The sequence below is a fragment of the Lynx canadensis genome, chromosome C1 (genome assembly GCF_007474595.2).
Source record: "Lynx canadensis isolate LIC74 chromosome C1, mLynCan4.pri.v2, whole genome shotgun sequence".
Classification (NCBI taxonomy): domain Eukaryota; kingdom Metazoa; phylum Chordata; class Mammalia; order Carnivora; family Felidae; genus Lynx; species Lynx canadensis.
In genome coordinates this window covers 40,282,096-40,295,643 of record NC_044310.1, presented here as the reverse complement: position 1 = coordinate 40,295,643, position 13,548 = coordinate 40,282,096, and the positions used below count along the sequence as shown (strand labels likewise).

The window sequence follows — 13,548 nt, the reverse complement described above, 5'->3', positions numbered from 1 at the left end:
TCAGTGATTATAGAACATATTAATATCATAAAATTAATAAGTGGGAAAGTCTAGATTCAAATTTTGGACTTTATAAATCCTTAATATTCTTTCCATTACACCTTGGCATTCCTGAGTGAAAATTTGAACACAGTCTTTCCAAACTCTGGTATTTTGTTTCTTTTCCAACAGCACAGAAAATTCTCTTACTGTTTTCCTAATTTTTAGCAAAGAAGATATTTGTATGTGGAACCATTGCTGTCAAGAGAAAAGAGATAATTGACCTGGCTGTAGATAGAGATGCTTCCATTGCATTTGTGGCTTTGAAAACCCATCTTAGCATGTTTGGCTCAAAGGATTTATGAGCCTCCAGAGTTGTCAGGGTTCTATGGAATCCACTCTCTGTATTAATCTGTGAATCAATCTTTCTTTCTTTCTTTCTTTCTTTCTTTCTTTCTTTCTTTCTTTCTTTCTTTCTTTCCTTCCTTCCTTCCTTCCTTCCTTCCTTCCTTCCTTCCTTCCTTCCTTCCTTCCTTCTTTCCTTCTTCTTTCTTTTTTCCCAGTGGAGCATTACAACTCTCAAAATTTATAGGAAGTACCTTACACTCTACTCTGTTTCCATTCTACAGAATAACATTGTAAACTTGACCCACTTCTGGCAAGTATTTAGATTAATGTTTCACCAAATACACAAACTCCTTTTGGGAGATGATTTTCAGGCAGCTGATAAAGCATTGAAGTGTTAGGTTTTTTGTTTGTTTGTTTTTTCATTTTGATGTGGACTTGGATGGGCATGGAGAGGGAAGAAGTTGTTATGATGCAGAGGCAGAGTTGGAAATGCAAAGTTTTTCCTCCAGTGAATCTTCTCTATTACCTGTAGTGACAATCCAGGATGTAGCAGCCTGTTTGCTTAGTAGTCTGCAAAAACGTCCATATCATGTCACCTCTGTGCTATGTTCTGAGTAATTGGTGACTTGTTAGGATAGAGACCAACTTCAGGAATGTTTTATGGAAACTTCCCAGTGATGCTCCTGCCTCCTTTTGTAACCTGGTACAATTGTGGTATTGTGTTTATCAAAGAATTTATGCCTCTACGTTTTTTCCTTCTAGATGGTCTTTTTATGAAGATTTATAATTATAACATGAAAGAGTGAATTTAATTTCTGAGCTAATTCTAAAATTCTTATTGGAATTTTTCATTTGTGATTTTATATCTTAATCTGAAGAAGGAAATACTGTTAAAAATACTACTTTACGGTACTGATTTTACTTGTTCTGACATTCTTAAACATTGGTTTTTGTGGGTGTTTTGCTTGAATGAAGACTGGAACTAAGCTTTTTATGACTCAAGATTTGGGTATATTATATGCCAAATGCATTTTTTTCTTAAAATACGGTTTTATTATAGCAAGTAGAGAAACATTTTAGAGAATATTTTGTATTACTAGGGAAACATTTAGTATTTGTTTACAGTTTATTTTCCAAAATTACACTTATTTTCCTGTACAGTCTTCTCCACCCCACCCCATCTCTGAGCATTTTTCTGTTTTTGTTTTTGTTTTTTGTTTTTCTGTTTTTTTGTTTTTGTTCTTTTGTTTTTTTGTTTTTTGTTTTTTTTTTTTTTTTTTTTTTGTTAAATGGGCTTCTCTGTTTTTTGTTTGCAGGCAGCTATCAATGGTGTAATACCCCAGGAAAATGGCATTCTACAAAGGTATGTTATAAGGTGCTTAATGATAGGATGAGAATTTAGCAAAGCAAAAAGAGACAATTGTTAATCTTTTTGTTTCGCTTTTTGATAGAACATTTGATACAGCATTCTTTGGTGTAGAAGCTCATTAATATTGTTACTGTTCTTACAGACATTTTTATTATATCAATTTCCTAAAGTCTCTAGCTTTTAACTGTATTATGTTATTTCAGAATGGGTGGTACTATTTTTAAAGCTGGTTTTATTTTATTTTTAGGAAAGCTTTTCGGGTGCCTGGGTGGCTCATTCGGTTGAGTGTCTGACTATTGATTTCAGCTCAGGTCATGATCCCAAGGTTGTGGGATCGAGCCACGTGTCAAGTTCTGCACTGAGTGTGGAGCCTGCTTGAGATCCTCTCACTCTTTCCCTCTGCACCTCTCCCCTGCTTGCCTGCACACTGTTTGTCTTTTTCTGTCTCTAAAATAAAAAAGAAAGGAAGAAAGAAAGCTTTTCAAGGTCATATTCTAATTCATAAAGTGGAAAGAACTGAATCTCAGCAGCTCTAAAACATGGTTATCATCTACCAATTCAGCCTTTGTCTCCAACCAGTTTACTACATTCTTTTTCCCACTCACTTTTGTTTTCTAAATTAAGTATATGATAACTTGCAACAATTTCAGTAAGTTCTTAATTGATGAAACTTCCTAGAACATTGAACTATTTCATCTGAAGAATCCATTGTTAACATGTGGAATGGTCTTCATGGTTTTGTGTCATTGCCGGAAGGTAAAATTGGAAGATGATGCCAAGAGAACTCTAAGTTACAAAATAATAATTCCTTAAATTAGAAGTCACTTTTCTTAAGTTTTCTTTCCTTAAAATTGGAGACTCTGGTTTGGATTAAAAGAGGACACTTACAAAGTCATAGGAGGTAAAACCATTCTTCCTTCCAAGTGTAGTTTAATTACTTGATTCCCCCCATCCCCCATTCAAACTTTGGCTTGAATTTTGGTGGCTGGGATTTCTAAGTCACTGAAGCATGATCTGCTAAGTGCAGATGAGGCAAACAGAAACAGCAGACTAGGAATGAGGTTGTTTTGAAGAGAAAGAAAAGTGCTGTTGCAAAACTGTCAAAAAATTCACCATGAATTGCAAAATGTGCTGTACTTTATAGGAAATTGTCTATATTTAGAAAGGAAGCAAATTTTGTTTGGTACCAATACTATCCTTAGTGATTAACAGACCTGTTCCCTAAAAGAAACAAAAACAAAAACACAAAAAAAAACTGTGAGAAAGACTTTCCATCCAGAGTAAATGTGGCTGATTTCCAGAGTCTGTACCAAAATTTTTTTGTTTACTCTTTTCTTCTTTTTTTTTCTTTTTTCCTTTTTTTCTTTTTTGGTTCAAAAGCATTTAGTTTTATTGAAACCCTTGTCTAGAAAGCAAACCAGGTGATTACAGGAACTTCCTTCATGATCTTTTTTTTTCCCCCGCCTTGGTTTAAAAAGGTTTAGACTGCTAAATATGGCTCCAGTTTTATTCTTGAGTAAATGTTATTCCACTTTTTGTGCCAAAATTTTTGCTTGCTAAACCCTTGTGGATTCAGCTGCTGGGTTCTGAGTACATATTGGATATATCTTAACATTAACAGTATTATGCTATGGGTGAACTGTAGAAATTCTTTCATCCCTGGAAACATTCCACCTCTCCTGTCAAAGATGATAGTTTTTGCTTAATATAAGTAGAGATACGGCACTAAATTGACTTCTAATGAGGTTACTGTAATATTTGAGGTTTAACTTTTATCAGAGTGGGTTTTGTTTATTTTGTTTGCTTGTTAAAGCAATGACTTATGTGCACAGAAGAAAATCAGTTGTATCTAGTAATAGTCTTCAACTCTTTCCCTTCCTAACCTTTTTCTTCAGCTTTGAAATCAGTGTGGACTTGACATAACTGAAAATTCCTTTTGTAGATCTATTGACCAAAGGAAAAGAAAATGTTAGTTTCTCATTTACTTAACACTGAAAGTGGAAGACACAGTAGTAAGAATGGTATATGTAGGTAGTTAAAAGGATTTTTGTTTATTTGACTTTTGTAGTAAAATTGAATATAGTCTGTGAATACAGCTGACTCTTAACTTGTCAGTTCATACCTCAACAGAGGAAAGAGCTACCAAAAATATTTTTTTAATATGAATTACTTTTGGAAGGAGAACAGCCCAATCCCTGTGCTTTATAGCTTTTCTTGAAATCAGATATTTGTATGAATTCAAAAGTGGGAATATGGTTTTTAATGTACCCATAAAGTTCAAAGCAAAGAAATTAACATTTTCCCAATGCTTAAGGCACTGTGTCAGGTAATTGACATATATTTCATCATTTAATACTTATTATAACCCTCAAGAGGTAAGTGTTCATATTTCATAGATGAGGAAACTGAAGGGTAGAGAGTTGACATAAATTTACTCAGGTAAATTTACTCAGTAAACTAGACAATGTCACACCTTTGTTTTAAGATTTTTTCCTTTGGGTAAAAAAGTTGGAATTTATATACGTGTGTAAGGTCTTTATCCCACAGCTTTGTTTTTACAGTTACTATTTTAGTTGTAAGCAAGCAAAGGCAATTACGACTATTTTAGTTGTAAGCAAAGCAAAGATGTTACTATCCCTCATTTTATAGGTAGGATAAGGCATGAAATGACTTGGCCCAGATGATATAGCATGATGTTGATAGAGTAGGAATATAAGCAAGTCTTCTGCCTCATCCTCCAAGGCTTATTTCACTAGACAATATACTACTAATACCATATGTTTATAAACTGTGTAACTTATGCTGTCATAAATGTAAACAATTTAATCATAAAACATCAAATGTGTGCATGTTTATTTACTACATCTTGGTATAATATTTATTTAGCATATTGTCCAGAACCTTTTTAAACATTATTTTTGCAGGCAGTTATTGTTAGAAGGAAGAGCTAATGAATTACTCATGTTAGTAGACAGCACATGCTATGTCTTCTAAAAATTAAAAAAAAGTTTTTTTTAATGTTTATTTATTTTTGAGAGAGAGGGAGACAGAGGATGACCAGGGGAGGGGCAGAGAGAGAGGGAGAAACAGAATCTGAAGCAGGCCTCAGGCTCTGAGCTGTCAACACAGAGGTGGACATGGGGCTCAAACTCACAGACTGCAAGATCATAACCTGAGCTGAAGTCGGATGCTTAACCAACTGAGCCACCCAGGCGCCCCTGTTTCCTAAAAATTTTATGAACCAGTAGTGTAATTTTCCTCATTGACTAAGGATGGTGTTTATCAACTCATATTTATTTTTTGACCGAGGCAGATATATTGTATGTTTCTTTGTCTATTATTTAACTCATTGAGGGAACCTAGAGAAGACCAGAAAATAGTCCATTGTAGAGCAGCAATCCAGTTTGGTAATCAGGACCTTTCACCTCACTTAGTATCCCTTCATTTGCTAGTTGATTCAATAGTCTGAGGAGTACAGAACTGCCAAGTGGCATTCTCAGGTTCTAATTCTGTGAAAGTATTGTGGAAACATTACATTTTTTGGGAACTGTGATCTCTGAACCACCAGAGCCTAAAGTAGCAGGAAACAAAAATTCTGTTAAGTTGTTAGGCATAATAAAAGGAACCACTACCATTGCTTAATTCTCATACCCATGTTTTCTGGTAGTATGAGAAACATCATAGTTTTGGTCACTGATATAAAGCATACACTATATCCTTTAATGTGGAGCCTCAAGCTTTGAGTATGTTGTCTCCCAACCTGTGCCATAACTGTCTTCAGCAGGACATTCCACTGTTTTGACAAGCTAGGTGCTTCAGGGTAACAGGATATATGAATGATACCAGCACTATACCTCTTTTGCTGTGAAATGAGTTCCTTGTTTAGAACAAGGGGAAGCCATAGATCAATAAGCATTTCCTCAATACATGAATGTTGCTACTGGCAGAATCATTACATCAGGGAAGTCAATTTCATATCCAGAAAAGTGTCTTTTTAAGTGAGAACAGATTGTTTCCTCCTCCATGATAGAAATGATCCATTACCAGATCCCTAAGGAATGATGCCATATTAGGGGCTCAGTATTAGTCTCTGTTGGTAGCAGTTTAGACACTCAGTAGTTTCCGTAGCCAGATTCAGACTTGGTAAGGGGAAGTTGATATTGTGCTCTAACCTCCCTCCTTTTGGCATGACTACATTATACATTAATGCATTGAACAGTCCTAGGGTAGTAAGGGAAAAAGCTGACTCACAACAATAGAACATTGTTATCTTATGCCACACTGAGAGCCTTTTTTCCCCAGCGGATAGCCTATAGGCAACATTCCCCTAAAACATATATTCACATTCTGTCCATTCTAAAAGATCCATTTTCATAAATTCCGCCCAGACTTCCTTGTCACCTAATTTTGTTTTATTCTTTCCAAGTCCTGATCAGCTGGCCAACCTATAAGCTATTGCTTGTGATTCAGTATAGATTTGTACCTCAGGCAATCTCTCTTTCTAAATGAAAAGGTCAACCTGTGGTACAATATCAAGTTCTCCCCACTGGGAGGCTTTTCTTTCACTGCTATCTTTTTGGGGTATCTTTGTTTGGAGGCTGTTATGCTTCAGCAGTTTGTTTTTGGTTGGTGTGAGCATGTATACACAACCATCTTTTCTTTTCCCAGTCTAAATCTTTCCTTCCTCTGTTAACTTAGTTATCTCTTATTATTGATGGGAAGTGCAAGATACAGCAACTGCCTTTTACCCTGACTTGTTTATGGCCACTGAACCCCAGAAACTTCACCAAGGTGGTGAGATCCTGCATTTTTGAGGCATGTATCTTCTAATTTGATAAGACAAAGCATCTCAGTGCTTGCTACTATTGTTCTTCAGGATCAGTTCACATTGTTATCAACGTAATGTTGTTTTGTGGAATGCTTGGTGATCAAGATCTCTCTAGACTAGATTATTATGCTAGAGAGAGTTTACATAATCTTTTAGAAAAGGCAGTGAAGGTATATTGTTTACCCTTCTGGGTAAAAATAAAATGCTTGTCTTGGTAATTGCAAATTAATATAGAGAAAAAGATCAGTTTCTTCCTGTTATCCCTTCCTATGTAGTAACCCTGACTCCATGGATCAGGAAGCCAATATGGGATGTCTGCCAGTTACTGAAGGTGTCTCTTTCAATTATACATTCAGAATCTGGAGAAGAAATTGCATGATAGGTTGACAGATTGTTTGAATATAGTATGAGTGGACTTGGGCCAAAACTTGATTTACCCTCATAATCTTCCACTTTTATATCCCTAGGAATTAGTATCAGTTTAGAGTTAGCATCTAGTAATCCCCTAAAGATTTAGATATTTTCCTTTTATTGGTACACAGGCACTCTAGTTAAAGGCTGCAGGTCTCTTAGGTGAAGTCTTAGAGGAAAATTTACAATATATATGTGTGGTCCTGTTGCATTGTCTTTGTGGGGATCAGGGGCTTTGTGAAACAACTTGTGTTTGGAAACTGAGAGTGACTATGACTCTCCTTTGTGGTTATGGACCTCAGGTTTTAGGCTACCAGGTCTAGGGTTTCTCATGTTTTTAGATCAAGTAATATTTTAGTTGGCTGACTTTTAATTTTGTTCCTTAGATATAATCATGTTCAGTTAAATACTTCTAAAGATCTCTGGAGGTTGAAATCTTCTGATTGCTGCATTTTGTCTCTGTTGTCTGTTAACATAATTGTTCCCACCTTCTTCTTACTAAATTCTGCCATTTGACCTCAACAGTCTGGCATCTCATCATGCCCATTAGGGAGGCTTATTCAGTGGTTTCATCTCCCCATGTCATTCCCAATCCACAGAAGACAGCCTCTACAGTTTTTTTTAAGAAGGCAGACACTTTTACAAATAAACGTATTTCTGAATGCTTTAGTGCAATGTCCTCTGGGACCTCATGGGTGATGTACTAGGAAGATATATGTATGTTCAGACTGTACATGGTACTCCACTTAAGCTTTATTTTTCTAAGCATCTGAATTTCTTCTACATTTTGCCAGGAAAGTTTGGGCATTTCATCCTTATTAAATGTAGACTCCTTTGGGACTTAAGTTTCAGTCAACAAGCAAACTATTAGAGGTACTTAGAGCTGCTTAAGCAAACATGTTATATTTGGCCCTACCCAAACTCTTTTGGTCAAATTCGCTTCAAATTGATTTCCTTGCCTGTTCCCTAGGTTTTTACTGATATAATTTATCAAAATTTTATAATTATTTTTGGATTTAAGCCCTCGCTCAGTTAAAACATTGTACTTACTTTCTTGGAGCCTACCTCAATTTGATTTTAGAGGCAAGAAGGAATGGTGGGGGTAGGTTTTGAGAATAGGCATCCCTTTTCAAGGCAATGGTCTCAAGTAAGATCATTACTAGTTTTCAACAAGAGGAGGCTAACTTTAGTCATGTCTCTGCTTACAAAAGAGGTTCAGAAGGACACCATGGATTCAAGATTGTAACCTTCATCTGAACCCATTTGGGTATCCCCATTCCATATTTTAGGATCCCACTCCTTTGAAAACTGTGCTGTAATTTTCACAGAAGAGATTTAGGAAGTATATATATTCAACTTTCACTATAATTATGCAAGCTGCAAAATTAAATTTTGTGTGTGATTCTCAGCAGGATCATACCTGTGGTTATAGGAAATAAGAAAGTGCTACTTCAGAAGTTCTATAGCTTTCTTCTCATGGCTTGAACTGAAAGTTAATAACCCTAAGTGTGTCATTTTCTTCTGTTAAGCTTTCCATTAGATTCAGAAGCAGCCAGCTCCTAGTCTTTATTGTCATTACTATCATAATGGCCAAGTGCAATAGCCATTTGGTCCCCTTAGGCACTTGTTTTAATAGGCATGTGATCATAATGAACTGTAAGTGATAATGTAATTAATCATTATGCCAGTGCATGACTTGGATCACTAGCATCTCATTTTCCATTGGCAAGGAGCTCAGCAGTGTATTGAAGGTCAAGGACATAATCAAGCCAATTCCTGAATTTTGTTTCCTGTGATGCCTCCATTATCAAAAAAGAAATGGGTATTTCAACAAAGGGAATTTAATGTAGGATTGGTTACACAGGTGTGGAACAGTAAAAAAGTAAACTGAAAAAACTTTGATATAATAACTGCTTCAGGAAGTCAGCACTCTTAGGTCTAGGTCAAAGGGATTAACAGAACTTTGAAGCTCAGAGGAGCCCCTTGGATCCGAGTGAGGATTAGGCCACTGTGGAATGCATACTATTTAGCTGCTACTGGTATCTGAGGAGATGTCAAGAAACTGGTTATATGAATGCTGAAAAAAGCAGGAGACTGAAAGCTACAGGATGGTACTGATAGAAATATATGCAAACAGGAAGAAGGAAGTATTTCCTTCTCTCCTCACAAATAATCCCTAGCTAGTATCCCCTATATGCAGAATCTATTAGGGAAACATATGCCGAAATAAATAGAATTTTGGAGAATGCTAGCACCAGCATCACAGTATAGACTATAGAAGAATGAATTTGGGGGTGCCTGGGTAGCTCAATCAGCTTCCCGACTCTTGGTTTCAGCTCAGATAGTGATCTCATGGTTTGTGGGTTTGAGCTCCATGTTGGGGTTTGAGCCCCATGTTGGGCTTTGCACTGACAGCGTGGAGCCTGCTTTGAATTCTTTGTCTCCCTCTGTCTCTGTCCCTCCCCTGCTCGCACTCTCTTTCTCTGTCAAAAATAAACATTAAAAAAAATATTTAAAAGAAGAATGAATTTGGAGTTAAGCAAACAGTAAGTCAGTGACCAGCCTATTAACTTCAGCTATTTTTCCGAGGTTCTGAGAAGTTGTGACAAAATTTAGAGATACTAAGTAACCTTACACAACATTCTGTTCATAGATATTTAGGAGCTCAATTTGAATTCCAGCAGTTATAGTCTTTGCTGCTTTGGTCATTTTCTTTTCCATGTCTTCCTTCTAAGATTACTTTCCTTGAGCTTAACAGCTGGGAGTTTTGGGTTTTGTATTTGCATCAGTGATTACTAGAGTGTCTTAACTCTGAGATCTAAGCTAGTCATTTTCACACTTTTTTGGCCAGGACCTACAGTGAGGAATGCTTGGAATCTAAAACATATGCAAATATGTATCAGAATCAAAAAGTTTAGGAACCAATACTTGGTCCTAACTATTAAGTGCCACATGCTGATAATTTGTTTCCTATCCTGTTCTTTAAAAGACTGATCACACAATTCACTAAATCAATTTTGTAATATAAATTTGGTTAACACTAATCAAAGCAATAGTGTGAAGTAAATGTAATTTTTTTTCCCTGACTTGAATGAATACTGCTTATTTGTGTGTTTTTAGTCATTCTTGGTCCTGTTCAGGTTGCCAGTCCATTGTTTTTCCTCAAATTTAGGGTGAGAAAAAAGATGTTTTAGAATAGAGCTGTGAGCTTGTAGTTTTAGTGGTGGAACATATATACAATAGTGTATCAATGGAAGCATTCCTTATATTCCCTTCTTTCCTATTCCTCCCAGCAATGGGGGAAAAAGTGGCTATATATGATAAATTAAGTGAGAGAAAAACCAAATCATTTAATAATTATTTCTTTACTTATTTGTTAAATATTTAAGTACCTTCTCTGTGAATTCTTGAGCTCTAGGCAGAAAATATGGCCATTAAAAACACAAATGGGAACTTTGCCCTTGTGGAACTTATGTTCTACGGGGGTCTTAAATGTCAAATGATTAATACCAATTATAATTGTTGGTGGTGAGGAATTAGAACCAGTCTAAGGTAGTGAAACATGCTCTGAGTTGAAAAGTGTTCAATCTGAGATATGTATGAATATAATTAACTAGAAGAAAGATGGAATATAAGGATGAGATGGGAAGAATATTCTTAGAAGGAATAGTGTGTGTTCCCCCATGAAATGGGAAGGATCAAGGTAAGATGGAAGAAATGAAAGGCTGTTGTGGCTATTAGCGTAGAGAGATGGAGATAGCATAGCAAGCTAAGGATGGGAAGGTATATAGGATATGGATCATACAGTGTCTTATATGCCTCTTTAGCTCTGTATAAAGACCAGAGGGGAGTATCGAAGAAAAATGATATTAAGACATTTCTGTCTTTAATTTCAAATTAGTGGTGATCTGGAATGACATGCAGGGGAGCAAGGGGTACATAGACATTAGGCTTTTGCATCAAACCATACATGAGGTGCTTGTGACTTGCCCCAGGGCGTCAGCTTCAGAGGGGAAAGGTGGATGACTTATGACTTAAGATGGTGTCAAGGATAATGCCAGGAGTTTCTGGTTGGGTGGCTAATGTGAGGAATAATGGAAGGAGGATCAGGCTTGGGGAGACATTAAGGAGTTAAACTTTGGATATATGGAGTTTGAGGTTTGAGATCTTACTAGCACCAGGCATTGTGCTAAGCTTTTCATATGTTTACCTGATTTAATCCCTGCAAATATAATTAATTTTCCCATTTTACAAATGAGATAACTATTAAGTGGGCAGAGCAAAGATTTTATTTTTAAGACTTGAACATGTTTAAATGTTATTGAGAAGAATCCAGAAGAGAAGGAGATGTTGAAGATACTAGAAAGGAAAAGCATAATCCATAATGCAAAACTATTAGAAGATGGTTTTAGATTTTGTATAGATAGAATGATGTCTCCTCTGTTTTATAGAAAAAAAAGAGTACATATGATGGGTAGTTTGTGGATTTGATATCAGAAAGGTAAAGGAACTTCTTCTTGATGGCATGCATCCGTTTTCTCTGCACAGTAGGAAAAAAATCATCTTTTAAGATTGAGGAGTGCAGGGCACCTGGGTGCCTCAGTTCATTAAATGTCTGTCTCTTGGTTTTGGCTTAGGTCCTGATCTCACGGTTTTGTGAGTTTGAACCCTGGGTCGGGCTCTGCTCTGGCAGCACAGAGCCTGCCTGGGTTTCTCTTTCTCCTTCTCTGTCACTGCCTTCCCAACTCGTGCTGTCTCTCTCTCAAAATAAATAAATAAACTTAAAAAAAAGTTTAAAAAGACTGAGGAGTGTGATAGGGAGAATGGAAGTTTAAGGATGGTAAAGTTATGAAATAGTTTTGTGGAAAGTAGAGTTAATGAATTAAATAATGTGCTTCAGTGAGTAAATGAAAGTGAATGAAGACACTGTTCTTAATTCATAGAAACTAAAATAATGTTTTACTAACATTATTAACAACGAGGCAAAAACCTGATTAAATGCTAAATGATATGTATGATACTGTTAATAGACATAGAAAGTCAAGGATGGGAGGGAGAATAATGTGGCCTTCAGTCACTAGGAAAGATTTTATGGAGGAAGTACAACATAAGATAGGAAGATCAACACTAGCCAGGAATGGAAATGGATCCTTAGTGGTAATTTGTAATGATTTGGTTGATGATAATCCTTTTTATGTCAATATTTCAGTGATTATGGAGGTGAGACCATACCAGGACCTGCATTTGATCCAACAAGTCACCCAGCTTCAGCTCCCACTCCCTCTTCTTCTTCAGCATTTCGACCTGTAATGCCATCTAGGCAAATTGTAGAAAGGCAACCTCGGATGCTGGACTTCAGGGTTGAGTACAGAGACAGAAATGTTGATGTGGTACTTGAAGACAGCTGTACTGTTGGTAAGGTTTTTCCTAACATAAAGCCTTCATAAATAATTTCTTAGGTAAATATTTCATTTATATCCTTTTCTTTTGAGTTGACTGCCAATAAGAAGGGAGAGAGAGCAAATTGAAACTGATATTTTCCATACAGATAATTATGCTGCATTTTTAAAACACTGTGTTGATATTGAGGCAAGTATGAGAATAATTTTTTTGTTCCACTTATATGAAATAGTGTAAGATGTTCTTTTAGGGCAGATGCAAATCGAACTTTAAGTATATTGTGTATTGGACTTTATAGCTGAAATCCATTCATTTTTCATGTTATGTTAATGAGAAATCAGAAATAAGACATAATACCCTTCTCCCTGCCAGCTTTTCAAAGGAAACTTAAAGTGTATGTGTGCCATTGTTGGACAGATTTTGCCAAATTTCTACAGAGAAACTGTGTTGAATTCACGTTTGATTCAGATTATTTGACCCATTACTGTAGTTTTGCCTAAAAACTAAATTCCAAATCTTTCTGAAATTTTGCCTTTGTTCTTTTTTAGGGAGATCTTTCCTAATTGTATTTAATTTTATTAATTGAAGTACACTACAGAGAAAAAGCTAAACTGTTAAAAGATTGATCATTCTCAAACACTAATCAGATTGTTATTCCCTTACTTAAAGCCATTTAGAGACTTCCCATTGGTTTAGGATAAAATTAAAGTCTTTTTACCATGGCCTGTTAAGTCTCTGCTTGATCAGGCCCCTGTTCCATTTCTAGTTTTCATCTGTTACCACTTTTGTCCTTGCTCACCATGCCTAAGTTCTTATGGACTTGTTTCAGTTCCTTGAATAAGTTATTAGATCCTTTGTACACATACCTTCTTCTGCCCAGATTTCTTTCCTAGTCCATCTATTTCTTCCCGTACTCATTCCCATGCCCCCAGTATTCTCCTATAGATTCCTTCCCCTGCTCCCAAATTGTGGTAAAGGAAAGTGCATAATATATCTATCCTCTTAAATTTTTAAATGTACAATATAGTTTTGTTAACTATATGTACATTGTTGTACAGCATATCTTGAGAAAGCAGAACTTTTTCATCTTGTATAATTGAAACTTTGTATCCATTGACTAGCAACTCCCCATTTTCCCCTTCTACCAGCCCCTGGCAACCATCATTCAACTTTCTGCTTAGATTACTTAGAATACTTTAAATCTATTCTAGAA

General features: G+C 36.0%; 1 protein-coding gene across 6 annotated transcripts in view; it reads left to right on the top strand.

The window, feature by feature from the left end:
- Positions 1-13,548, top strand: part of FAF1 (Fas associated factor 1) — a 529,019-nt gene that overhangs the window by 158,639 nt on the left and 356,832 nt on the right. For 5 of the 6 annotated variants that reach the window (XM_030328128.1, XM_030328133.1, XM_030328130.1 and 2 more), the window contains 2 exons: positions 1,644-1,690; positions 12,145-12,350. In XM_030328128.1, coding sequence (XP_030183988.1) covers positions 1,644-1,690; positions 12,145-12,350 — 253 coding nt within the window. The remainder of the gene's footprint in view (positions 1-1,643; positions 1,691-12,144; positions 12,351-13,548) is intronic. The other variant, XM_030328134.1, reaches the window with a different exon arrangement.